Source organism: Pan paniscus, chromosome 10 (assembly GCF_029289425.2).
Source record: "Pan paniscus chromosome 10, NHGRI_mPanPan1-v2.0_pri, whole genome shotgun sequence".
Classification (NCBI taxonomy): Eukaryota; Metazoa; Chordata; class Mammalia; order Primates; family Hominidae; genus Pan; species Pan paniscus.
The window spans coordinates 114632489-114659362 of NC_073259.2; the positions used below are offsets into that span (position 1 = coordinate 114632489).

The 26874-nt window shown below is 46.4% G+C and overlaps 1 protein-coding gene across 4 annotated transcripts in view; it reads left to right on the top strand.

The window, feature by feature from the left end:
* Nucleotides 1–8298: 8298 nt before the first annotated feature.
* RFX4 (regulatory factor X4) overlaps nt 8299–26874 on the top strand; it is a 178014-nt gene continuing 159438 nt past the window's right edge. Inside the window, exon 1 of one of the 4 annotated variants that reach the window (XM_034934393.3) lies at nt 8299–9460. In XM_034934393.3, the coding sequence (XP_034790284.1) occupies nt 9379–9460 (82 nt within the window). In that variant the 5' untranslated portion in view covers nt 8299–9378. Of the gene's footprint in view, nt 9461–11024; nt 11687–26874 lie in introns of those variants that run through there. The other 3 variants (XM_034934392.3, XM_008957974.5, XM_034934394.3) reach the window with 3 other exon arrangements.

Consider the following 26874-nt stretch of genomic DNA (forward strand, 5'->3'; position numbering starts at 1 on the left):
GGAGAGGAAAGGACTAATAATTGTGAAATATGTTCAGAGCTTTTTCTGTAATAAAGGCCTATTCTCCAGAGTAAAAATCTTCATCAGAAGCTTGTCCCAGAGCCTTTAGGGAAGAGTGTCCCATTCCAGCCCCCTCTAGCCTCCCGGTCTCACCTAAGGGAAGGGGGAAAAGAGAAGCTATAGAAAACTTGGGAAAATTATAGTTCAGGCTGGGTGTGGTGGCTCACACCTGTAATCTCAGCACTTTGGGAGGCCGAGGTGAGTGGATCACTTGAGGTCAGGAGTTCAAGACCAACCTGGCCAACATGGTGAAATCTTGTTTCTACTACTACCAAAAAAAAAAAAAAGTTAGCTGACTGTGGTGGTCCATGGCCATAGTTCCAGCTACTCAGGAGGCTGAGGTAGGAGAATTGCTTGAACTCAGGAGGCAGAGATTGCAGTGAGCCAAGATTGTGCCACTGTGCTCCAGCCTGGGCAACAGAGTAAGACTCCCATCTCAAAACAAAAAACAAAACAAACAAAGAAAAAAACCAGTTCAGAGACACAGACCCACTAAAAGGTTTAATTAGAATATTATAGAAGCCTCCCCTCCCTCACACCTTACAACAACACCAACAGGATGCCAGTATAATAATAGGTTACAGATGACATCTTACAGCTGGAAGACTCAGACTGTATCTTAGGAAGAGGAATACTTTAGGGAAGCCTGACGTCAAGAGGGAAGATAAAAACAAGGACACTGAAGGAGTTTGAAGCCTCTGATACCTGACTACCTCTGACATCTCTGACACTAGACTACAGCAAACATTAAACAAAGTCTACCTCCTATTCCAATTAATGTAGATCTTCACACTAATGGCTCAGTTCCTGTTACGTAACGCAACATGTCCAGCTTTCAACAAAAAAATTATAAGGTGGCCAGGCGCAGTGATTCATGCCTGTAATCCCAGCACTTTGGGAGGCCAAGGTGGGTGGATCACCTGAGGTCAGGATTTCTAGACCAGCCTGGCCAACGTGGCGAAACCCCATCTCTACTAAAAAAAATACAAAAAATTAGCCAGGCATGGTGGCGCATGCCTGTAGTCCCAGCTACTCGGGAGGCTGAGACAGGAGAATCGCTTGAACCCAGGAGGTGGAGGTTGCAGTGAGCTGAGATCACACCATTGCACTCCAGCCTGGGTGACAGAGCGAGACTCCTTCTCAAAAAAAAAAAAAAAAAAATTATAAGGCAAGAAAAAAACACTCTGAAGAGACAAGGCAAGCACTAGAACCAGACTCAGGTATGACACAGATGTTGGAATTGTCAGACAGGGAAATTAAAATAACGGTAATTAATATGTTAAGATCTCTAGTGGAAAAAGTAAGCAACATGCAAAAGCAGATGGACAATTTAAGCAGAGAGATGGAAGTTCTAAGAAAAGATCTAAAGGAAATACTAGAAATCACAAACACTGTTAACAGAAATGAAGAATATTTTTGATGAATTCTTTCATAGACTTGACATAGCTGAAGAAAGAAATTAGCATGCCTGAAGATAAGTCAATAGAAACTTCCCAAACAGAAATGCAAAGACAATGGGGAAAAAAAAAACAGAAGAGAATATTTAAGAACTGTGGGACAGTTTTCAAAATATGTAACATACATATAATTAGGATATCAGGAGGAGAAGAAAAAAACAGAGCAAAATATATATTTGAAGTAATAATGATAAAGAACTTTCTAAAATTAATGACAGACACCAAATCACAGATCCAGGAAGCTCAGATAACACCAAGCAGAATAAATACAAAAACAAAAACAAAAAAACACTCCACTTAGGCATATCACATTTAAAATGCAAAAACAAAAAACAAAGAGAAAATTGGAAAAAAAAAAAAAGAAAACACCTTACCCATAAAGGACCAAGAATAAGAATTACAATAAACTTATCAGAAACCATGCAAATAAGAAGAGAATGGAGTGATATATTTAGTGTTATGAGGAAAAAAAACACCAACCAAAAATTCCATATCCTGCAAAAATTATTCTTCAAAAGTGAAGGAGAAATATAGACATTCTTTAACAAAAACTGAAGGAATTCATTGTCATCAGACCTTCCTTACAATAAATGTTACAAGAAGTTCTTCAAAGAGAGAGAAAGTGATATCAGAAACTCAGATCTAGCCAGGCACTGTGGCTCACACCTATAATCTCAGCTACTTGGGGGGCTGAGACCAGGAGTGCAAGACTGCAGTGAGCTGTAAGTATGCCACTATACTCTGGCCTGGGTGACAAAGTGAGACCCCATATCTAGCATTTAAAAAAAAGAAGCCTGGCCAACATGGTGAAACCCGCATCTCTACCATAAAATACAAAAACTAGCCAGGCATGATGGCACATGCCTGTAATCCCAGCTACTTGGGTGGCTGAGGCCGAGAATTGCTTGAACCCAGGAGATGGAGGTTGCAGTGAGCCAAGATCACACCACTGCACTCCAGCCTGGGTGACAGAGTGAGACCCTGTCTCAAAAAAACAAAACCAAAAGAAAACAAAACAAAAGCGAAAACTCAGATCTATGTAAAGAAAATAAGAGCACTGGGGAAAGTTTAAATGTAAAATAAAATCTTTCATTTCTCTTACTTGTTCTAAAAGATTACTGCAGTTTAAGGGAATAATATTAACAATATAATGGGTGTTTATAGCATATAGATAAGTACATAAATGACAACAATGTCATAAGGGACAGGAGAGAAGAATTGGGAATGTTCTGCTATAAAGTGCCTGTGCTACAGGTGAATAATGCTATTTGAGCGTGAACTTACATTAGTTAGAAAAGTATGTTGAAAACTCTAGAGCAATCAATAACATTTTTAAAACCAAGTATAACGCACTGAGAGAGAAGAGAAAATGCACAATTAAAACCAAACAAGGTAATAAAAGAAGTCTCTGACAATGGATAGAAAACAGTTACAAACATAGTTGACATTCCCAGAAATATATTAATAATCGCTTTAAATATGAATGTCTAAATATAACAATTAAAAGATTATCAAAGTAGATTTTTAAAAACTAGATTCAATATATGTTGTCTACAGAAACACATTTTTAGTATAAAGACTGACAGATTACAAGTAATGGGGATAGAGAGAGATATCCTGGGCAACACGGTGAAAACGTCTGTACTAAAATATGAAAAATTAGACAGGCGTGGCATGCACCTTTAGTCTCAGCTACTCGGGGGGCTGAGGCAGGAGAATTGCTTGAACCCAGGAGGCGGAGGTTTCAGTGAGGCGATATCGCACCACTGCACTCCAGCCTGGGCAACAGAGCGAGATTCCATTGAAAGAAAAGAAAGCTGGAATAACTCTACTAATTTCAGACAAAACAGACTTCAGAACAAGAGAAATTATCAGGAACAAAGAAGGACACTAAATAATAATGAAAGGATCAGTTTTCCAAGAAAGTATAACAAATAAATAAAGCTGATAATTTATCCAGATTTTTTCCCCAAGGGATTTTGAAACAATTATTTGACTGTATAGCTTGTGCAGAATATACTCTAATGACAAAGAGCACTGTAATAAAATGACCTTAAACTGTTTTCCATAATCATATTGTTAGTAATAATACAGTATTGTAATTTTGAAACTATTATACACACACACAACTATAAAGAACACTGTCCTATCTTTCAGTACTCATAGCCAAGTGCAAGAGACAGACATAAAAGCTAATAATCATGGCAATATGATAAATAATATAATAGAGATATGAACAAGATTCGAGGATAATAGCCAGGAGGAAATACTGAACTTTTTGTGATAAGGCCAGGCAAAACTTCCCGGAAGAAGTAACAATTGCACTATATATGAATTTCTAGTACAAAGTGAGAACAGCAATCCAGGCCAAGACAATTTACAAAGACAAAGGCATGGCTTGGTTGGAAAGCTACAAAATTGCTTTGACAGGATTGGGGAACATTGTATGCCCAGAAAAGAAGGCTAGAAATATAGAGAAGTGAGCCACAAAAGTAGACAAAAAGGGCCTTGTGTGCCAATATAAAGAGCTTAGACTTGAACCTATGAATGATGATACACCGTGTACAATTAAAATCAGGTAAGGGACATAATCAGATTTGCCTTAAAGAAATATTACTAAACAGTGGTATAGAGGCTGGAGGGTGTTTTAAAAGAGAGGGAGACTAGAGGCACAGAATCCACCATTTTAAAAGCTTACCATATGCTCTAAATACCATTTCCCACTGAAAGGAACCGGGATTCCTTGGAGAAATAGCTGATTCCACGTCTAAGGAAAAAAATAAAATAAAAGATGAGCCTGGGTCATCTTGTCATGCCAGAGAGCAAGGAAGCCATCAAAAGCCACAAGGGTCATGTCAAAAGGCTTGGGGGCCAATTGAAAGGTAGGATAATTTTAGTGTAAAAAGAGTAATTTAATGGATTAAGCATCTCAAATTTGTTAAATTCTTTAAGATCATACTACTACTACAATAAAATATCCAATGAGGGCCACCTTTGGAAGAATTTAGGAAACAAAATTATTATTGTAAAACCTGGTAAGTAAAGGGGGAAATCAAATATTTATCCTGCCTTTGTTATATTAACTCTATCTCAAGGCAACAAAATACTGGATGGAAATAATTTTTATAGAGAATTCCAGCTATACATGCAGAAGGGATGATAAAATCAAATATTACTGTTTTGCAGGCCCTAAGAAAAAATAATGGATCTAAGTAATGGTCATCAATGGCTGTTAAAACCACTAGGTGAACAACTGATGAGGAAATTTATAAAAATGGATCAAGTTGGTAACACCTGAACCCACTGATCTTCTTAACACATAGAGACATGTGAATCCCAATGTTATGTCACAGAAAGTACACACCACTACCCATGTGCTACTCTTGCCAGAACCTTGAATCTGAACCTGATCAAGTCTCTAGACCCAATTACCAATTTACAGACACTACAGGGGACAGAGGAGCATGTGAAACAACCCAGCAGTGATGCAATTAGCAGATTGCAGAATGTTGGGCACGCAACAGGACAAATGATCTTGTCACTAAATAAGAAGGAATAAAATAAGGACAGGAAACCTCCATATTTAAAGAGACCTGAGAGATATAGCGAACAAATGCATTGCATGGATTTGGCTTGGATCTTAATTCAAACCAACTTAAATTATCAGATAGGCAAATTTTGACAGCAAGTAGTTGATGGTTATGGAATTATTATTGATGTTTTAGGTGTGATAATGATATGGTTGTGTTTTTTTTAAAAAAATCCTTGTATTTTATAGATACATGCTGAGAGTGTTTATGGATGAAGTATATGATATCAGTATAGATACGTGCTGAGAGTGTTTATGGATGAAGTATATGATGTCAGTATAGATACATGCTGAGAGTGTTTATGGATAAAGTATTTGTGTTGAAATAAACCTGTCAGAGGTGAAGGGCCGGGGAGGGTAATAGGGTAGATTTACAGATGAATCGGCATTGATCCCATGTTGATAATAATTGCCTTATGGTTACTTTCTTATGGGGGTTCTCTGTATTACTGCCTCTTATTTTATATTTATTTGAATTGTTTTATAATAAAACTTTCTTGAAGTACATATTGCTGGGCCCACTGCAGACCTTCTTAATCAGAATCTCGGGGGACAAGACTCACTAGTGTATTTCAATATAAAGTCCTCCAGCTGATTCTGCAACACACTAAGTTTAAGGAACGGTGTTCTGTGGATAACAATCCCCAGCCATTTATATCTCTAGTTCTAACCTTTCCACTGAACCCTAAATTTATATATCAAAATGCCGATTTGACATCTGCAGTGGATGCCCAAGAGGCATCTCAAACCATACATGGCTGAGAAGAGGTATTGGTTTTGCCCCAAACCTGTTTGACCTCAGACTTCTCCGTCTTAGTAAATAGGACCACAATTTACCCTGTTGTTAGAGTTAAAAACACAAGGGTTTCTTCATTCTTATTCTCATTCCCTACCTCTATCCATCAGCAAGTCTTGTTTTACTTCCAACATATACCCCAAATCTGTCCGTTTCTCCTATCTTCATATCTACCCTCTTTTTAAAGGTCACCATACAATTTGCCTGGACCCCAGCCCCAACCCTAACCCCTACTCCTATCCCTAACTCTTACCCTAACCCTGTTACTACTGCAACAAGGCTGCATCACAAACCACCCAAGGACAGAGTGGCTTACAATAACAAGCGTATATCACAGGTCTGCTGGTTGGCTAGGCAGTCCTGCCTCAGGCTGCAGTCACAGTGCATTGTGGAAATAAAGGTTCATGTAGGTTGGGCAACCTGGAGGCCTGGCTTCCAGTGGCTCTGGGGATGAGCTCAGATCTGAAGCACATGCTATAGTTCCAAGGGTTTCTTCCAGAAAGGCTGGCTTAAGCTGACATGGATGCTGAGAGAAGCCAGCTAGGGTTCTTCCATGGGCTTACTCTTTAAGGCGATTCACAGTGGTGAAGCCATCTCCAGAGAGATGTTCCTCACTAGCACCTCTATAGCTCCCCTTATGTCTGCAGATTGCCTAGGTTCAAATCTTGACCCTGTTGTTACTTGTGTGACCTTAAGTAAGTTACCTAACCTCTTTGTGCCTCATGTAAGTGGGTATAATAAAAGTACCTCACAGGATTTTTGTGACAATTAAGCCTTAGAACTGTGCCTGATTCTTAGTAAATGCTTAATAAGCATTAGCTATTATTAGTAATAGTCTTACCATTTTAAAGGAGAAGACATTAATATATCAAAACCCTACTTATAGACTTGTCTTTCCCCTTTAAGATGGTAAGACTATTACCAACAACTTTCAGTGGCTTATAACAACGAACATTTATTTCTTGCTCACAGTTCTGTGGGTCCCTGGGGAAAAGGGGAGCTCTTCAAACTGCCTGGCAGGTCCTGGTTGGCTCCATGTGTCTCTCGTTCTAGGACCAGTGACTACTTGGGGTTCGCTCAAGGCAAGTCAGGAGTCCAAGAGTACTAGCCAAACTACCCCCAGGACATGTAAGGCCTCTGGTTTCATTTAACATATGTTGTCCGCTCACATTCTGTTGGCAAAAGCAAGCCAATAGCCAAACCCCAAATCAGCGGGAAGGAAAGCCAGAGTGGGCCAGAGAGGGAAGAGAGAATTATGAATAAGTAATACCATCTACCACATCAGACAAATAAATAATTACAATGAAGTGAGTGCTGGGTTTGGAAAGTACAGGGACTGTTGAGATTACAGCAGTGGAGGCAGAGCACACCCCGTGATCTAAAAGGGATCCGCCCTGCACCTTCCTCTTTCATGCTGCTCGTTCATCCATTCCAGGGGATTCAGCAGCCACCCAGGTCTGCACAAGCAGTGCCAACTCCACACCTTTGTGGGTCTGCCTGGCTGTCATTGCCACTGGGCTACTGGGAAGTTTTAAGGGCCCTTCAAACCCTTCTGTCTTGCTGCCAAGTCTTCCCTCCTCATGTCACATCCTCGTACCAATAGCTACTCATTGCTCAAGTCAGAAACCTGGGAATCCCTTCTCCCTCCCCATCCCTGGCCACAACTAATCAACATCAAGCCTGGAAATACAGCTTCCTTGGTATCTCCTGAACCCTGCCCCTACTGCCATGTACCTGTGTCAGGTCATCCTGATCCCTCCCTCCCACCCCCTCCTGCAACCAACCCCCATCTGGCCACCACACAGCTTGAGATCTCTTCACATTTTGTGATCTCTTCAAAATGTAGATTTAGTCCTATATGCACCAAACCCTTCTAGGGTACATTTCTTGGCATGGCCCTAGCTTACCTCCCCATGAAATGGCCTGTTAATCCTCTCTTCCTCTCTTGGGTTCCATGTGCAGCCAGGCCAGGCTCCAGTCCCAAACACACTCCACAGGTTCTCCTCTTCGCCTGTGCCTCTGTTTGTAACACCCTCAACCCCCTTGTCTGGCTAATTCAGCTCCTGGGTCACCACTTCCTCCAGGAGGCCTGCCTTGACACCAGCCTCCGAGGATCAGTCACATTGCCCTCTCTTTGCTCTCATAGCACCCACAATTTCCCCATCACCCCCTCCCTGCCCCTGTGCTATGTTCTATTGAGATTTCAAGCCTCTGCAGGATAGGAATTGGATAATTCATTACTGTGTCCACAGTGTCTGTCAAGGGCAAGAGAGCCACACAGAACCCCAGTAGTTCTCCTAAAAGTGGAGACGACAATAATATGTATTAGTTGTGTTGTGAGGATGAAATGAACTAATGCGTGGAAGACGCCTGAACCCGTGGAAACACATAATGAATACATTAATAGTAAATGGTAGCTATTACTATTTATGATGTTGACAGCATTAAATCTAAGCAAACATTTTATTGAAGTATGAAATACATTCCAAAAAATGCGCAAAATCACAAGTGTCACAGTCAGTGAATTGTCACAAATGACACCCTTGTGACTAGCCCCTGGATACCATTACTTTTAAGCTCAAATGTCAGCTTCTCAGAGAGGCCCTCCCTTGACTTCGTCTCCACCTCTTAATTCTATGTTGTATATATTATCTGTTTCCCCTCACTCCCATGTAAGCTTCAGGAGAGCAAGATTTTTTTTTTTTTTTGGTCTATTTTGTTCACTGATGTAGCCTCCGCTTCCTAGAATAGTTCTGGACACATAGTAGATGCACAGTAAAAATTTGCCAAGGAACGAATGAGCTATTATTATTTTCATTTCTTTAAGCTCCCAGGCGCTGCAGCATGGTCATGCCCGAGAACTCGTGCCATCCCAGGTGAAGCAGCGCTGGGCCGGGACCAGCCGCACCTGGCCCGGCTCTGAGCTGTGCTGGGTTGGCTCCGGGTTCTTCCGCCTCACTCCTGGCCTGTGAGCCCGGCTCACCTCACCCTACCCACCTCCACTCTGCGTGCAAAAATTATAATAATAATAGCAACAATAATAGTCTCAAACGCCCTGGAGACCACCCGTGCCCCCGTGGCATCCCTCAAGGACTCTCCGGGCGGTGGCAGCCGCCCACCCTGGGGACGCGCTCCTTGCTGCCACCGGAACGCCCCTGGCCAGGCTCCATCTACGCGCTGTCAGACCCTCCCGCCGTCTGAAGAAGGCTTTTACTCTTCAGCCTATTCCAGTGGCAGAGAAGCTAAGGCTACAAAGGCGAACGCGAACAGTCAGATCTGACTTCGAATTCCGCTGTCATTGCTGCCAGGCGCACCACGAGGACGCGCGGTGACCGCCACCATGGCATTCGGCTGCTAAAGGTTTCCATCGACCTCTTTCCCATCACCAGCATCGCAGCGGGAAAGAATGTGCCTGGCGCCCTTCTGGGCACTGGGCATGGGGTGGTGAACAAAGTCCTCCAGAAATAAACCGGGTAATGAGCCCGGCAGCGGCCGGGGCAGGAAGGGACCTTCGCAGAGAGTGGTCAGGCACAGCCCCTCCGAGGAGGCGACGCTCAGGTGAGACCAGGGTGACGCAAAGGTGTCGGCCGGTTAGGCACCTGTGAGGAAGGAGGAGCCGGCAGAGTGCCAAGTAGAGGGAACAGCAAATGCCCGGCTCCTTTTATAACCACTGCCTCAGTTATCTTCCCCCAAAGCTTGAGAGGGGGCAACTTTGCTACATTTCACGGACGAGGAAGCTGAGGCCCAGAACGATGAAGGAATTTACAGAGCTGGGATTCGAACCCCGCGCTACCGTCAGTCCATCCCGGGCTCTGTCCAGCCGGTACCGCGCGCCGCCCCCTTCCTCCCGCCCCGTGACCTTAACTCGGCACGTGCTGGCCCCTCGGGCTCCCCAGCCTCCGTACATTGTCCCACTCAGCTCTGATTGTGGGGAGGGGGCGGACCGAGGGGCGGGGGGCGTCTTTCCGAAGGATCGCGGAAAGCCGCGCGCAGCCAGGGGCCCGGGGTTAGAGACCCCCACTCCCGCACGGCGTTAGGGACTCCGCGCTTCCCCGCCCCCGCCGCGGCCGGCCGGCTCTGCCTCTGTCCATGGTCAAAGCACCCGGGGTAATCCGCCTTTCTCTTCCGCCCGCCGGGCCCCATTCATATTCTAATCACAGCGCGGCCGACCCGCGAACGGCCACTTTATCGGGGCCCGCAGGAGACGCAGCTTGCTCCCCCCCACTTCCACTTCCAGCACCCCCCGGCCCTCGCCCCCCTCTTTCTGCACTTTCAACTCCGCCGAGGAGGGGGTCCCTGGGAAAACCGCGTCCCCACTTGGATGCCAGGGCTTCTCACAAACTTCGAGGCCGACTGGGGGACGGCGGTGGGGTGGGGAGGGCAGGGGGAGGGCGGAGGAACAGAGACAGACAGACTGACAGAGTTACGGGAAGAGGCGGGGGAGGGGGGACAGTACAGAGAGACCGAGGGGGATAGAGACAGAGAGGGGCAGAGTCCTAGGGGGAGACAAAGAGAAGTGGAGGCAGGGTCTGGACAGAGACACTAGCAGCCAAGGAAGGAGAAATAGAGGGACAGAGACAGAGACACAGAGGACGAGAGGGACAGAGAGCTAGAAACAGACACCGGGAGACAGGCGGAGAGAGACAGCGAGATGGAAGGAGAGAAACAGGATGAAGGACCCAGGCCCAGAGGAAGACAGAAAGTTCTGGAGGAGGCGAACCAGCCACTCACCTCCTCCCCGCCTAGCGGCCTTGTTGCGCTCAGATTGGGGCATGGGGTCTTAGGGATTCAGTTCCCCTTCCCCACCCTTTCCCCTTCAAGCTCGCTTCACTCCCCCACGCGTGTCTGCGGATCCGCGTGTAAGGGGTCAAGACATACCCCCTCCCGCATTCCCAGGGCCACCACCCGAAATCTAACCCAGGACCAAAATGGGGGGTGGGTGGGGGCGCAAGAGAAGGAAGGGAGTGGGGCCCCACTCGTGGTAGCGCAGGCGACTCCCCAGGCTCCAGGAGTTCCCCGCGGCTCCCCCGCGCCCCGCACCCCCCTCCCGGCCTGCCAGCGCGGCGCGGGGCCCGATGGCGGGGAAGGGCCGGGAGGGGGAGGGGGCCACATCTAAGCCAATTTTGATTTCGCCTATAATGAGTGCCGGGCGAAGGCTGGAGAAGGCCTCTGGAACTTTAAATAAGAAAAACGTTGCTAATGCTATAATAGAAGGGGGAAGTCGGAGGGCTGGGATTGCGTCGCTCTGAGCCCCCCTTTTCGGAGGCGGCTTTTCTTATTCAAAACAGGCCCACAATGGGCTTCACAGTGCGCCTCGCCACGGCCCCATCTGACGAGCGGCCATTCATCAGGCCGGCTGGCCTATCAATGACATTGCTCCCATCGGGGCTCCTATAAAATGATGCTTTTTCCCATGAAACATCCGCAAACATTTTGACGGGTTTGGCTTTGCCCGGCTGGATTACTGAGTGTCCCCTCGCTCGCTCGCTTTTTCTCTCTCCCCCTTCTCCGAGCTCGCTCCCTTCTCTCCCTCTCTCTCCTCTTTTCTTCTTTCTCTTTTCTTTCCTCTTCTTTTTCTTTTCTTTTCCTTTCCTCCTTTATCCTTGTGCCCCCTCACTTTCTGCGTCTCTCTCTCTCCCCTTCTCCCTCCCTCCCTCCCTTCCTCCCTGGGCATCTCTAGCACAGGGGATCCCCAAACATCAGGACTTTTGGGGGGCGCCTGTGCTGTCCATGGGAAGAGCATGCATTGTGGGTTACTGGAGGAACCCGACATGGATTCCACAGGTTAGTCCTACTGGCGGGGGGTGGGGGGGATACATTGGGAGGGAAGGAGAAGGGAGAGGGGGAACTTTAGAAAGAAGTTGGGGAAAGTTCAGACGGGTCAACTTGACAGTGGAACCCCAAAGAATAACGCAGAGCTTGCAGAAGTTTTCAATTCGAGGCGATGTGTGTAACTGGATGCGTGGAAGTCTGTGTATAAGCGTGTGATTGTGTACGTGTGTGAGTGTGTGTGCGTGCTCGCGCGCGAAGGAGCGCGCTTTCGCTTGCCCTGGACACAAAGTTCCGTAAAGATGCGCTGGCTCGCGGCGAGCTCGAGGTGCCACTTGCAGAAACTTTGCCAGCCGACCGCCCCCTCCCGGACCCAGGTCCTCCTAGGGTATGGGAGCCTCGGAATAGCGGTGCGCTCGGGGTCTGGCGGCCAGGGCCGGGAAGCCGAGCGGAACGCCCCGAGGCGGGGGAGGGTGACGGCTTCGCACTGCGCCTGGGAGGTGGGGACCAAGGCTCCGGCTGGTAGAGACGCGCAGCTGGAGGGAGTGGCGGCGGCGAACCCGGTGGTCCGGGGGAATCCGCAGAAACGGGAGGTGGGAGTCCTGGGCTGTGGGGGCGGGCTTTTAGCTTTTCTGCCAGGAAGGGGCACCCAACGCCGGGCTCCACTAGGGAGCTGTGACCTTGCTGGAGGGAGGGCAGGACGCAGAGTGGCCCGCTAAACTCGGCGTTGGGGTCTGCAAACTGCTCTGCAGTTCAAGAGCTGCTGGGCGTCAGGTTTTGGGGGCGCGGCGGTCCTTAACAACGAAAAAAGGAGGCCAAGGAATCTTTCATAACGAAAACGCCTGGTATCTCGGTTCTTCCTCCAGTAGTTTTCGCCACCTCCCACTCCTAGCACCTTTGAAGAGCCGTCACACTTCTAGATCTGTTAACGCTCCCTAAGTCCCTTGCAGGTGGAAGTTCTCTTACAGTTCACCCCCTCCCCTAGGCTCATTCTTGCAACCCGGCTATTTTCATTTTGGCCCCGCTGCAGCCTCAGGATTTCTTAGGGTGATGAGTTCGGGGAGAGGCAGAAATAGGGCAGTGGACTCAGCCTGGGCCGTGGCGAGGTTTGAGAGAATGCCTGCAAGCATACGCTGCTGGGCATTGCAGCGCGGAGCAACAAGTGCCTTCCAGCCCCGGCCGTCCCCTAAGCCTCCACGTCCTTTCCTTGAGCAAATAAACAAATGCCGCACGAATGTCTCCCCAACTCCACCCCTAGGCAGGCTGGATATGGAAGCGGGGTGGGGGCTGGGGTCATCGGGGCATTGCCCCAGAAGGTCTTTCCTCGGTCCCTGCAGAAATATTTAAGGCCTCTCCAGGTTTCCGCTGCAGCCCTGGTGGCCCGGACACCGGGATGCTCTTGCCAGGGGGGATATTCGGTGTTTTAGGGTAGTTGTCGATCTCTGATTCCTAGAGTCAAGGCCCTGCCTGATTGCACTCCCCTGAGTGGGTGTGAGCCCCCAGGGAGTGGGGAAAGGCTAAGCCCCGAAGTTCTCCTTCCTATACTCGATGACAAACGAAGGCAAGGAGAAGCGTCGCCTGCCCTGCGTGCCTCTCCGGACACGGCAGGCCCCGCTGAGGTCTCTGCTGGCGGTAAAGCGGGAGCCCAGAGAGAGAAAAGCGCCTTTTCCACCATTTTTTCATCTCAAGCGCTGCGCCCTCACCACCTCCTGAGAACCCTAACATTAAAAATGAATATCCTTAACAAAATTAAACGCATGTCTGCAGAGTTTGTGGCCAAGTATTTTCGAGCGGCCCACGCAGGGACATAGGGTCTCCCTATATCCCAAACCTGCAGTGGCCCTGCTGGGGGGCTTTTAGCTGCCTCCTCCACAGGGCCAGGCCCCTCGGTACTTCTGGGGAGGACTGTGGGGCTGTGGATTCGTGGTGTTTTCTGTTCTCGATGCAACTGGTGGTCGTGGGGGCGCCGGGTCCTCTTCACCTCAACTGCAAACACTCCAGAGAGGTTCTGAAATAGAAATCCTTTCCCCATCCACTTCTCCCCCTTTTGTATATCCGAGACATCCCTAGGTCACCACCCTGAACGCAAAATCAAAAGTTTTGGTACACGACAGTGTGAAGAAATGACACGAGACGCACCAGGTGACATTTCACTCGGACTTGCAAAACCGACGACAAGGGAAGTGCGGCTCGGCGTGGTCCAGTCCAGAAGCCTTCCCTCACCTCCCTTCCAGAGAATTTAATCCAATTAGCCTTTCTTCTGAGTTTCCCTTGTTATGTAAAGGTCTTTTCTCCTCGGCTTGCAGAGACGCGCGCTCCACGGAGCAGTTCGATTCTGCTCCTTTTGTATAAGATCGCGCGCGATCAGAACCAGGAATATTGCTGTTATTATTTCATTCCGAAAGGACTGGAACAACCGACTCACAGCAAGTGCTGGGGCGAAGTAGGAAACGTCCAGGATAAGAGAGGCCGGCGAGCGGGGCCGCCGTCCCTTACTCTTAAAAGGAAAATCCCCGCGAAGTGCCTCGGGCCCGGGAGAACAGTTTTGCAGGGGCCAGGGCTCTAGTGGCCTGCTTTGGGGCCACTTCAGCGTGACCTGCGGAAACGCGCCCCTTTGTTCCGCACACCGAGCCAGTAATATATTCCTCGGGTTTCCCCAAAATACTCAACAAGTGTGGAGCTAAGACAATGGCCCGATCGGGGGAAGCTGGGCAGCCGGCGCGCGCCTCCTGGGCCCTAGGCGCTCTCGCTGCCGAGCCCGACAAAGCAAAGCCCCTCTCGGAGGCAAAGCCCCAGCTTGCCGCGCGCCGCGGTGCTCCGGCAGGAGGCAAAGGCGACAGGCGCGCGCAGGGGCAGTCGACGCACCTTCTGGCCGGTGCGCGGTTTGCAGTAAGCGCAGGCGCGCGTCCCGCTCGGCCCGCGCTACAGCCCCACGCCGCGCAAGAGTGGGTGCTGAGCCCCGCGTGGCCTGCCCTCCCCACGCGGGCCACCGGCAGCTGCGTGTTTGTGTCCGCCGGGTCCAATCAGGGCTGCTCTGCCCGGGTGATCGTTGCTCAGTTACTCAAGTTATCCGGAAATTCGAGAACGATGGGGGAAAGTGGGTAGAATTTTAGGCCACCGAGAACTTGTGCAAAGTGGGCCGGGCCGGGTCGGTCGCCTACGCAACAGAAGGATCATTTCTTTTAAAACGGGATGGCGCGTTAGAGAGGGCCACTGCCAAGCTGGAGCTGGAAACTTCTGCCTCCATCCACTTTCCGCTCCCATCTCCAGAACCCAGAGCTGAGGCGGCCAAAGTACTTCCTGGAGCCGGATTTGAGTTCCCCGGGCCGCATCGGTAGGAGGGCACGCTAGTTTACAGGCCCCCAGCTCAGCACAAATTCTGTCTAAAATTCTACCACCAAATTAATTATATGCCTTTGTGGGCCCGGGGTAGGGATGTCCAGTGGCCTTGGCGCCGTGCCCACAAGGCAAAGTGGGTCCTGGAGGGAACAGGGCCCGAGCCTCCTCCATTCTTGCCCAGGCACAGCCCTGGGGAAGGAGCCACTGTCTGCGGGCTTGGGAGAGCAAGGAGCCGGAGGTCCGAGCCTTGCTCCAGCGCCCAAACCAGACAGTCTCGCCCTCCCCGGGCGTGTGTGTGTGCGCGCGCGCGCGGGCGAACGGGGCATGTGCGCCCCCATCTCTGCCACCTGCTAAGCGCCGGCGTCTGGATTTGGCAGCGGGGTCAAGTGAGAGCCGCATGGTACCAGGGTTCCGGGTCCCCGAGGCTGCAGCCCTTGATGGCGCGGAGGCTGCACGCAGGCTGGGTCCTCGGAGTCCCGGATTCAGCACGCGACTCTGTGCGGCAGCCTGGGACAGCGCGCTTTCCTACCCGGCCTGCAGGTCCCAGAGACTCGGAAAAGTTTGCAGGGGCCGCCCGGCGCCTCGGGCCTGGGATTTCCAAAGCCGCTCCCGCCCCCCTCCCCAGCGCGTCACCATGGAGACTGCTGGAAGTTGGTGGTGGAAAACAGACCTGGCGCAAAGCAAAATATTATGAGTGCAGTTGGGGTGACTTCAGGGGGGCGGGGGGACCGGAGGGCAGGAGCGGGAGCCAGAGGCAGAGGCCGACAACAAAGGGCCCAGTGCGAGGAAGAGAGAGGAGTTTGCACGGGGCCTCCCCGCCGCTGTGTGAGTGCTGGACCATCCTGCTTCCCAGAGGCGCCGAGGTCTCTAATTTCTCTCCAGCAGCTATACCTTTTCTCAGCCCGCCTTGGAGCCCTTGCTCCCTCCCTCCTCTCCGGTTTCTCTTCCAGCCTCCCCCCTCACCCGTCCGGAGGTTAGGCGCCAGCTGGGCAGTGCGCCCACCTCCCCAAGAGCCACAGGCTCACCAACGTGAAAGGTTCTGGCTTTTCTTCCCCACGACCCGTGGGTCGCCCAGGGTGAGTTTCTCACCCCCTATCTCAAACCCGATCTGAAAGGGTGATGGGTTAGAATAAGGTGGGAACGGAACGAGAAGAGAAGGGAGTGTCTGGCCAGAAATCTTGCGAGTGGGGATGGGTAAAGAGGAGATTCTGATTTTTCCCCCCTTTTTACAGTGAGAAAGGCGCTGAGTCGTGATTCAACTCAGCCACTTGTAATATGACTTTAGGTTAATCTTCTAGGCTTTCCAAGATTATTTTTAATTGCCTGTAAAATGAAGGGTTAGACAGCTCACAGGCTGGGATCTCTGACAAGGTAGACATTTCCCTCTATTCCTTTGGCTTTACTGTAGAATCCAGGAAGCAATATATGAGCTGGTTACCACTATCTGAAATATGACCCACTGCACAATTAGGTAATTTCTCCTCGAACTAATAATATATTATTTTTTGCAAGTCATTTGGGATTTTAAGAGTCAATAACCATGAACAACTCTTTTTAAAGGCCCAGAATGTCCTTTCTCATTGCCACCTGCAGTGCATTCCTTAATTGTTTGGCCAACTCCCTCCCTCCATCCCCAAAGGATTTACTAAAAGACACTAGACTTTATGGGGCTGTATCCAGTGCCAATTTAGGGAACACTGAAATGCTTCTAGATGATGAAGCTGGCATCACAGACCCTCACATATGTGAGAGAGGAATACACATTGGCCAATGTACTAAAATGCGGCCATCAAAGGAAAATCACTCCACCCTCCACTGCTCAAGCTTTTGGGAAGAAGTCTCTTCTCACGCCTAGGCACCCCTCCTGATGACAATCTGGGCAAAGGAGCCCTTCTCCTTTCCCTGAGATTCCATTGCCTCATTTGCAAAAGAATGGATTGGATGTAAAAATTGATATGCTCTATTGAGTTGGTGCAAAAGTAATTGCGGGTTTGCACAACCCGCAATTACTTTTGCATCAACCCAATAAAATTCTACCTCTCAATTATATGCCTGTGTCCGTGTTTGTGTTCTGACATCTATGTCAAATCTTCTGGGTACTTTGTTTATAAAGTAGTTTTACTGACATTGAGCCTCCCAGGCACTCCATGAGCGTGGCATTATTCTGAAACATAGGGTTTTTCTTTCATTTCCAACATTTTAAGACTGGTTTCTAAGCCAAGTTGGTCTGTTTGCCTCAGTGTCTTTTCCAAAAAGGCTGAGAAGATATAAAGTGGTGACATCACAAGTTGGGATGCCGGGCACTCAGGTCTCTACTCCACAGGTTCCTGAGAGCCCATCCTATGTGTTCTGCAGGTCACTTGGGAAACTCTTCAGCTGCCCCTCTGATGGCCATAAGGCTCTGCAGGATGGAGACGGTGGGAGAAACCCCCAATGTTGTTTTTACCTCTTCCACTCTATTTTAGATATTTGCAATTTTATTAAGGTTTAGGGGAGAGAGAGAATGAACTTGAAGAGTTTATTTGGAGGTATCAGGTAAAAGTGAAGTTTAAAAAAAGAAGAAAATAGACTACTTCGGGTTTTATTCAATCTCACTTCCTGACTACCTGCTGGGTGGCAGACCCTGAAGATGAACAAGGTCACAGTCCCTACTGTCAAGGACTTCAGAATGCATTTAATAAGAGAAGGTATGGACACACTGAGAGTGGTGAGCACTACAAGGAACATAAAAATTGAGTCATTTTGGAGCTTAGAGGAAAGGATGCTCTCTCTTGCTGAGTACCTACCATGTATCAGCTCTGTAACAGGCACTTTTTCACACATTAGCCACTGAAGCCTTATCACAACTCTGCATAGTCTCTTTTTAGGATGAAAGAGGGTCTGGAACCTGCCTGAGGTCATAACTGGTACATGGCAGAGCTAGATTGGAGAGCAGACTAGGGAACACTCATGCCCTCTCCCCACCGAGGCCACATCACCTAGATTCTGCTGTCATGATAGGTCAGGGTTTAGTTATGACACTGGCTTTAGGTGGATTTGAATCCCACTTGGTGAGAAGGGAAACAGGTGGATGAGAGTGGAGAATCACAGAATGTTGTCTTCCCTGGGCTCCAGAGAAAACCCCTCTGGAGGAATCCTGTGACTCCGCCTTTAAGGAGGATTTTAAAGGTGGCAGCAATGGGAGGCAGTGTATCACAGCGGTTGAGTAGAGATTTGGGGCACAGACAAATCTTGGCTTTCTTCATTCAGGTGTTCATTCATTCATCCAAGAAGACTATGTGTCTCCTATGTGCCCAGCATTCTGCTACATACTGGGCTTAACAAAAATGTCATCTTTGCTTCCCTAGAGCATAAGTTCTAGACCCACAAATAAGTAAACACAAAAATAGATAATTTCAGTAAGTGATTAGCAATATGAAGGAAAAAAACCTATCTGGAGTAATAAAGACAGAGCATGGTGATGGGGTTGTTGCCTTCATAGGGTGGCTGTGCCACATAAAGCTGTGAGCATTTGGTCTGGAAGCTTAATGTTGCTGAGCCTCAATTTTCTTACGGGATTGATACAACCAGCTGATACAGCTGTAGTGAATATGAAATATGAAAGTGGTAATAGTTAACATACGTTCCATACTTACTGTGTCTTCACTTTGCTAAGCATTTTAAGTACATTATCTGTGTAATGCTCACAACAATCCTATTAAGAAGAAACTGTAATTATTAAGAAGAAACTGTTATTATTTACAGTTTAAATAGAGAAACCAACAAGTTAAAGGAAAAATTGAAACTAGAAGCTGACATGTTCAATAAGTTTCTGAGCCCTAGGAAGCTGGGCTGGCAAGCTGTACCTCGATTGCTTGGGAAGCAAGATCACCCTTATTGTGTGTTCCTAACTTTCCTGAGGCAGAATGCAAGTAGGAGACCTAGCTTTTCATTTGTATTTTAAAAAGCAAATGTTTTAAAAACACTGTGACAGAGAAAGGATATAATGGCCAGGCGCTGTGGCTTATGCCTGTCATCCCTGCACTTTGGGAGGTGAGGCAGGAGGATCACTTGAGGGCAAGAGTTGGAGACCAGCCTGGGCAACACAGTGACACTCTTATCTCTACAAGAAATTTAAAAAATTAGATGGACATGGTGGTGCATGCCTATAGTCCCACCTACTCAGGAGGCTGAGATGGGAGGATCGCTTGAGCCCAGGAGTTCAAGGCTGTACTGAGCTCTGATCACACCACTGCACTTCAGCCTGGGTGAGAGTGAGACTCTGTCTCAAAGAAAAAAATAAAAAAGAAAGGAAGGAAGGAAAAGAACAACAAAAAGAGAAAAATTAAAAAAAGAAAGCTTATCCAAGAGATGGGTAAGTGGCAGAACCAGGATTTGAGCGGAGGGCCCACAACCCAGCTGGCTGGCTCTTAGATCCATACTCTTAGTCACGAAGCTGTATTGACTATCTCTTCCTCTTTCTTTCTTTCTTTTCATTAGGGAGAGGGTGGCAGTGGGAGGAATGCCCAGTAACATACGTAGCATTTTAGCAAAAGTAAATGACGTGCTGTTTTCTCCCTATATGAAAGTGTTAAAATAGTCTTTTTTTTTTTTTTTTTTGACGGAGTCTTGCACTGTCACCCGGGCTGGAGTGCAATGGCTCAATCTCGGCTCACTGCAACCTCTGCCTCCCAGGTTCAAGCAATTCTCCTGTCTCAGCCTCCTGAGTAGCTGAGATTACAGATGCCCGCCACCACGCTGGCTAATTTTTTGTATTTTTAGTAGAGATGGGGTTTCACTATGTTGGCCAAGCTGGTCTCAAACTCCTGACCTTGTGATCCACCCACCTCGGCCTCCCAAAGTGCTGGGATTACAGGCGTGAGCCATCGCGTCCGGCTAAAATAATCTTTTAAACTGTAAAGGCAAAATGTATAATTGTTGACAAAAATAGGGACATAAGTAAATCATTCATACCTTTACTACACATGTGAAATGTACTTTCATCTTCTTTGGGATTCACTCAAACTTTGGTTAATATTTGCTTTGTCTCTGAGAAAGTCAAGGCTTCATTCATGCAACAGGAAGAATAATAGAATGAAGCAAAAGCAGCTAAGTAATATGATAATATATGGAGCCTTTAGGTAACTTAAACAATATATTGCATCTAGAAGTCATTCACAGATATGTGTTAAAATATGGCTTCAGGGGTATGTAGTGTGACTTAGTGAAAAGAACATGAGCTTTGCCATCAGACAAGGTTCAAATCCTGTATCAGTTACATTCTTGCTGTGTGACCCAGAGCAAATTATCTTACTTCTCTAAGCCTCAGTTTCCTTCTTTGTGAAAATGTCTACTCATTACCTTCTAGGATGGTTATGAAAATTCAGTAAGATTGCACGTGTTAAGTATTTGATTTCATGCCTGACTCCTAAAAGTTGCTCGGTAAAAGGCAGATATTATTATTATTATTAACAATAATTATCTGGCCTTCCTATACTTTATTCTAGGTGTCTAGTTGGGAAAGGGGATAAGAATACTGAAAAAAAAAAGTAGACTGTTTTAGAATACCTAGATGTGCTTGTACTATGTAGATACAACCCCAGTTTTAATGTTGAGATAAGTCATTTTTTTTCTGAAGGGTTTAAACCAAAAGACTAATTTTATTTTTATTTCTCCACCTTTCCCATGAAGAAGGCATTTTATGTGCCCCTGTTTGCCATTATTTCATCCTTGTGTTTTCCAGTCTGTTAAAGGAAGTGGAAAATGTGTCTTTGTGGAGGCAACACCTGTGGGCTTGAATTTAAATCCTGGAAGAGAGATCTATGGTGTACTCAGAGACGACATATGTTGCACAACCCTGATCGAGGCCCCTCCACAACTCCTGATGCCCTTCCAGTTCTGGAATGTGATGGCCCACATTTTTCATGCCTCTTCCTCTTGCCTTCCCCCCACCCCAGCCCCCTCAACCACCCAACCCTCTTATGTTTTTAGGCATCACTGTTTTAAGGATTGAGCCATTTTTACACTTGGTTTTCAGGAAGTAGAAAACTCAGTTTCAAGTGAGCCGTTCTCTGGAACTTGTTTTAGCAGGATGCAGAGAGAGTTTGGTTCTTTTGCCTTTCTTGCATTTATATATATATTTTTAATGTGAGGATAAAACGTCCATTTGTTCTGTTTTTGTCTTTACAATTTGTTGTTTACTAACACTGCAGTTTTTGAGTTCTTGAAATGTTTATGAGAGGGAAAGAGATGATAAAAAGCAGAAAAGAATGAAATGCAGCCATTTTGCTTTCAGTTGAATTGGGTCCAAATTGAGGCAACTAGGGCTGGATTGACCTGTGCCGGGAGATTACGGAGTTTATGTGTGTCATATCCCACCCTCAAGGCAGGAATACTTCAAAAGATGTGTACAGTTTCCACTTTTCTGGTTGGTTATTCTTCCATAAAACATAAAAGCATCATTGTGCCTCGGAGCAATCAATAATTATTAGTAGAGAGGTGAAAATGGACACGTTGGATTTGTATTTTTGTAGTTGTTTTAATTTAAAAGAACAATGAGAAAGCCTTTGAAAAGGCTGCAACCCGGTGAAGGTTAGTTAGCACTTTGTGTCCTGTGTGTTTTCCAGCTACCCAGTAGTTGTGCTAAAGACCAGTGTTTAGACACAACCTAAGTGAGACTGCTGAATGTAGCAGATATTTATTTAATCAGAATGGAAATTTACCACTACATAAGCACTGATGTCCTGAATCCATCATGTTGGAGAAAATACAGTATCAGTCAATGCAAGCAAACTAGTCTTTGAACTAGATTTTGAATGGACATTTGGATAATCTAACGAGTGATTAGTGATTGACAATTACATCTCCAAGCCAGCATCTAATTTTTGAGACACAAATGCATTTTGTGAATAAAATGATGTCAGTGCCTTTGTTTTGAATCTTGGCCATCAAATCATCGCAAGTTACATTACACTTTTGAAGAAGGAAGTGTTTCTTGGAATGTTGCGATTATAGGATTTATAATTTTTAAAAGTGAGCATGAGAGAGTTTTTGAGTTCTACGTTATCTTTTTCTGAACGTGATTAGTCCAAATTTGGGGTGTCCATACATAGAACATATTTATAATTTGTGTACTGAATCTAAATGCTCATGAATAAGTCAAGTTTCTATTGAAGTTATTAGGATTTTATAAAGTTCCAGAATTGGCAGAATGGGGTCCATGGTATAAACTCAAACCTATTTATGGTGGAACTGATGGATTATTCTAAACATTTTGCCAAGTTTTCTTCATGGTGTTCACTTCCACTGCTGATAATAAGTCTAGGGTGAGGGAAGAAGTAGGGTGCCTTTGTAAAGTTACTTGCCTCCCCAAAAAGAAAATCAACACAGTTTGCTTCCTCCTTAAATGGCTACTAACCGGGCTAAAATTTCTTTTACTTTTATTTCTTTTACTCAGTGAATCCTTTTTCAAAAGTAAAATAATTTCTCCAACAAGCATTATTGGACATCACAGAAAATAAATAAGTCTGGCTCAGAAAGCTCTGGGAGTTTACAAGGGAGAAAAATTCCAGAGGGCTTGAGGCCCTCAGTTAAAACATTAAAACTTTTAAGCTTTGGAGAGAAGATTTCTAAAGCGTCGAGCGGTTGTTGTGAGAAAGCCTTTGGTCTCCGTGAACTTTTATTTTCAACTCAGTGGGCAGAGTTTTTGAGGTTTCTGTGGTTTGGGTAGGGGACCTTTTCAGAAATGCCAGGCTTTTAGAAAAAACACAGCTTTTCTTCTAATCAAGGCTGCGTTTTAAAGTTTGAAAACTTTGGTGTGATGACAAGAATAAATTATTTCTCTGCTACGTTGAGGTTTCCTCTGGGTGCCCAGGCTGCGGGGCATTCTCGCCTCGGCTGCCTCACAGGGCACAGCTGAGGAGGCGCTGGGAGTGGGAGCGCCGTCAGTCCAGAGCTCGCCCCGCATGTACTGGGCAGCCTCGCACAGAGGCCCGCTGAGCCTTGAGCGCCGCTGGGAAAGGCTGCCGAGCTGAGCAGTGCACAGGGATCCAAGCCACGGAGGACCTACACAAGGATGCCCCATGGATCCCGTGTTCTGCTCAAAGTTTTTCTTGGTATTGAGAGGGATTAAAAAAAAAAAGAAATGAAAACACCAAGGCTGTATGTTGTATATCGATAGCTGATGATAAACAGAGCATTTTGAGAAGGAAGGGAGAAAGAGAGGGAGGGGGACCCCAAGGGAGGATGGGAGGCAAGGAAGAGACCCCATCAGAATCATTTCCATAATTGACAGCAGGCTAACTTAATGAGTTTTTTCAAAATTATTAGTTTCTTTTTTATACAAGTGAGTCCCTTTTGGAAATTGAGTAGCAGATTAATCAAACTTGTAATTTTTTCCAGGCACTGTGCTGAATACTTATGCATGTTACTTTATTTAACTCACATATTGACTCTATGGTATTATTATCCCCAGTTTACAGATGGGGAAACTGAGATTCAGATAGCCTAGTTAACAATATGTCCAGGCCAAACCCCTAATGTCAAACCAGGATTTGAACACGGATTACTGTGATTCCAAAGCCAGGCTGCCTCCTTGCCTCCCCAACTCCAGAGCTAGAAGGAAGACCTGAGAGTTTTACATTCTAGTTCACCTCCTCTACTGCATAAAGTTCAGGAGGTCCAGTCATTCCCTCATCCTGGTGGGAGACAGCAGCTCACACTGCCATTCTTTGGAGTGTACTGTCGTGGGTGTCAGTGGGCGACTGGGTGCCACTGGCCTTGAGATGTGACTCAGCAGGCTGCTGAGGATGCCCACGGGCACTCCTCCCTGAGTGGGTGCCTCCATGCAATGTGTGCCTTTCATCTCAAATCATTCTCAGAGCTTCTAAGTTCAACCTGGCACCACCACTAGGCCGGTATCTTCCCACCTGCCAGTTACTTTGGGAAATTTGACATCTTACACACATCATCAAGGGCTTCATTTCTATTTACTTACAGACATGATTTCACTTAGAATAGGTTCAACATAAAAACCTTGCTGTTAAAAGAACAGCACCTTCCATTTGTATAGCATGTTACAGTCTATAATCATCGATAGAATCATTAACAGTGCGGGCTCTGGAATCCAGCAGGCTTCCTGAGAATTGGTTTTGCCATGGGCTGGATATATGAACTCAGCAACTTAGGTAACCTCTCTGAGCCTCAGTTTGCTTTTCAGTAAAATGGCATTATTCAAATACCCACCTCATGGAGTATTGTGAGGATTAAATAAAGTAATATGTAAAGGAACCAGCGCAGGTCTTGGCACATTGTAAAAGCTCAATAAACAGAAGCTGCTTTAAGCACCACTTGCAAGGAGAACCTTGTGGTCCTCTAGTGACTTCCAAGACCTTTTCCCCCAACCCCCACACACAAAGACCACATAGGATGATATGGTTTGGCTCTGTGTGCCCACCCAAATCTCATCTTGTAGCTCCCATAATTCCCAGGTGTTGTGGGAGGCACCTGGTGAGAGATGATTGAATCACGGGAGCAGGTCTTTCCTGTGCTGTTCTTGCGATAGTCAGTGAGTCTCATGAAATCTGATGGTTTTAAAAACGGGAGTTTCCCTGCACAAGCTCTCTCTTTGCCTGCTGCCATCCACGTAAGATGTGATTTCCTCCTCCTTGCCTTCCACCATGATTGTGAGGCCTCCCCAGCCACATGGAACTGTGAGTCCAATCAAACTTCTTTCTTTTGTAAATTGCCCAGTCTCAGGTATGTCTTTATCAGCAGCATGAAAACGTACTAATACACAGGAAAAGAAAACAAAATTTTATAGAATTTGTTCTTCCACTGTGTTCAGTCTTTTGAGGCAATATCTCATAAACCAGTGAATTGGAAGGATCATTCATTCCCATTGTACACCTGGTAAAACCAGTAAGATTCGGTCACATGCATTGGTCTGTACAGCAACTGAGTATCCAAACTGAAGTTTGTTGTTCCAAAGCTGATCCTGCTTTGTTTAAACCAGGCCACCTATATCTCAATTAAAAACTTATAAGGAAGTGTATTTTTCATTCCGATTTTATATGGTTATTTGGAGCTTTTCCTTTTTCAAGAGTTTTGCCTGTGTAATTTTTATCTGTGTTTAGCACAGTACATAGCATCTGCTAGAGTGGCTTGCACATAGTTAGTGCTTAATAAATGTTTATTTAATATATAAATCAATCCATTTTTAATATTACAAAGGATGCTGCATCTCTTTCCTTACTTTCTAGGAAGCCTGGCCCAAGGGCCCCTGCAAACTTGTTTGTGCCTGATAAATTACAAACTTGTTTGTACCTGATAAATTACAGATTAACTAACGTTCTTTGGATCCCTTACTATGTGCTAGGCACAGTGTTAGTGCTTCATTCATTCATTTCTTTCCCTCCCTCCTTTCTGTCCTTTCCTCCACTTCTATTGATCTGCTATTCTGGGCCCAGGGCTGTCCTAAATACAACGAATAGTGGGTGAATAAAGTACAATCAGCACTTAAGGAGCTTATATTATTTCTTCTAATCCTCATAATAACCTCATGGGGTAGTTTTTTTTTTTAATAGGAAGGAAATTGAGGCCCATGAGGTTAAGTAATTTGCCCAGGGTTGCAGAGCTTACTTAGTCAATTGTAAGGGGAGGATTAGAATTAGTGTCTTTCTGGCGTCCAAGGCCAAGTTCTTTTAATTGTATTGGGAGATCCAAGAATCAAACAGGAAAGGTGATTTCAGGTACAGACTAAGGTGGGATGCCTTAGAGGTGGGCCTGATACATTCGCTAAGACATACAATGCTTAAATCATGTAGGCACCTGATGTGCCTTATTAACTCAATTCTTACATAAACTCTGTGAGTTGTTACTGATACTACTCCGTTTTACAGATGAAGAACCGAAGGCTCAAGGAGGTTGAGTCCCTTGCCTTAAGGTCACAGAGCAAAGAAGTCAGAATTGAATCTAGCAGTTTGGCTAGCCAGTCCATGGTCTTAACTATTATACTGACATTAAAAACAATAACATGGCCAGGTGTGGTGGCTGAAACCTATAATCCCAGTACTTTGGAAGGCTGAGGTGGGAGAATCACTTGAACCCTGGAATTTGAGGCTGTGGTGAGCTATGATGGTGCCACTGCATTCCAGCCTAGGCAACAGAGCAAGATCCCATCTCTAAAAAAAGGTGGTTGGGACGGGGGTGCAAAAAATAAAAAAGAAAAAGAGGAAAAAGGGTGCCTCTGTCAAAAACAAACTCTTGGGATTACGGTTGTTCTGTGTGGCTAGAACTTGCTGTGGTCCAGGTAGTATTCTGTGTGCTTTCTGTGCATTTGTTCACCTAAATCTCACACTATTAAGATGAGGTAGACAGATTATTATTATCCGTATTATGCATAAGGAGACACTGAGGTTTGAAGAAGTTAATTTGCCTTGATTCATTGCACTAGTAAGTATTAAGCCTAGAATTCAGACAATTCATTGGTAATTAGTCACTAATCCCACCTGGTAACTTTTCCTTCTTCTTTTTTTTTTTTTTTTTTTTTTTTTTTGAGACGGAGTCTCGCTCTGTCGCCCAGGCTGGAGTGCAGTGGCGCAATCTCGGCTCACTGCCAGCTCCGCCTCCTGGGTTCACGCCATTCTCCTGCCTCAGCCTCCCAAGTAGCTAGGACTGCAGGTGCCTGCCACCAGGCCTGGCTAATTTTTTGTATTTTTAGTAGAGACGGGGTTTCACCGTGTTAGCCAGGATGGTCTCGATCTCCTGACCTCGTGATCCGCCCGCCTCGGCCTCCCAAAGTGCTGGGATTACAAGCGTGAGCCACCGCGCCCGGCCAACTTTTCCTTCTTCTAAGTGACTCTCAGGAAATGATTCAAAACAAAGAA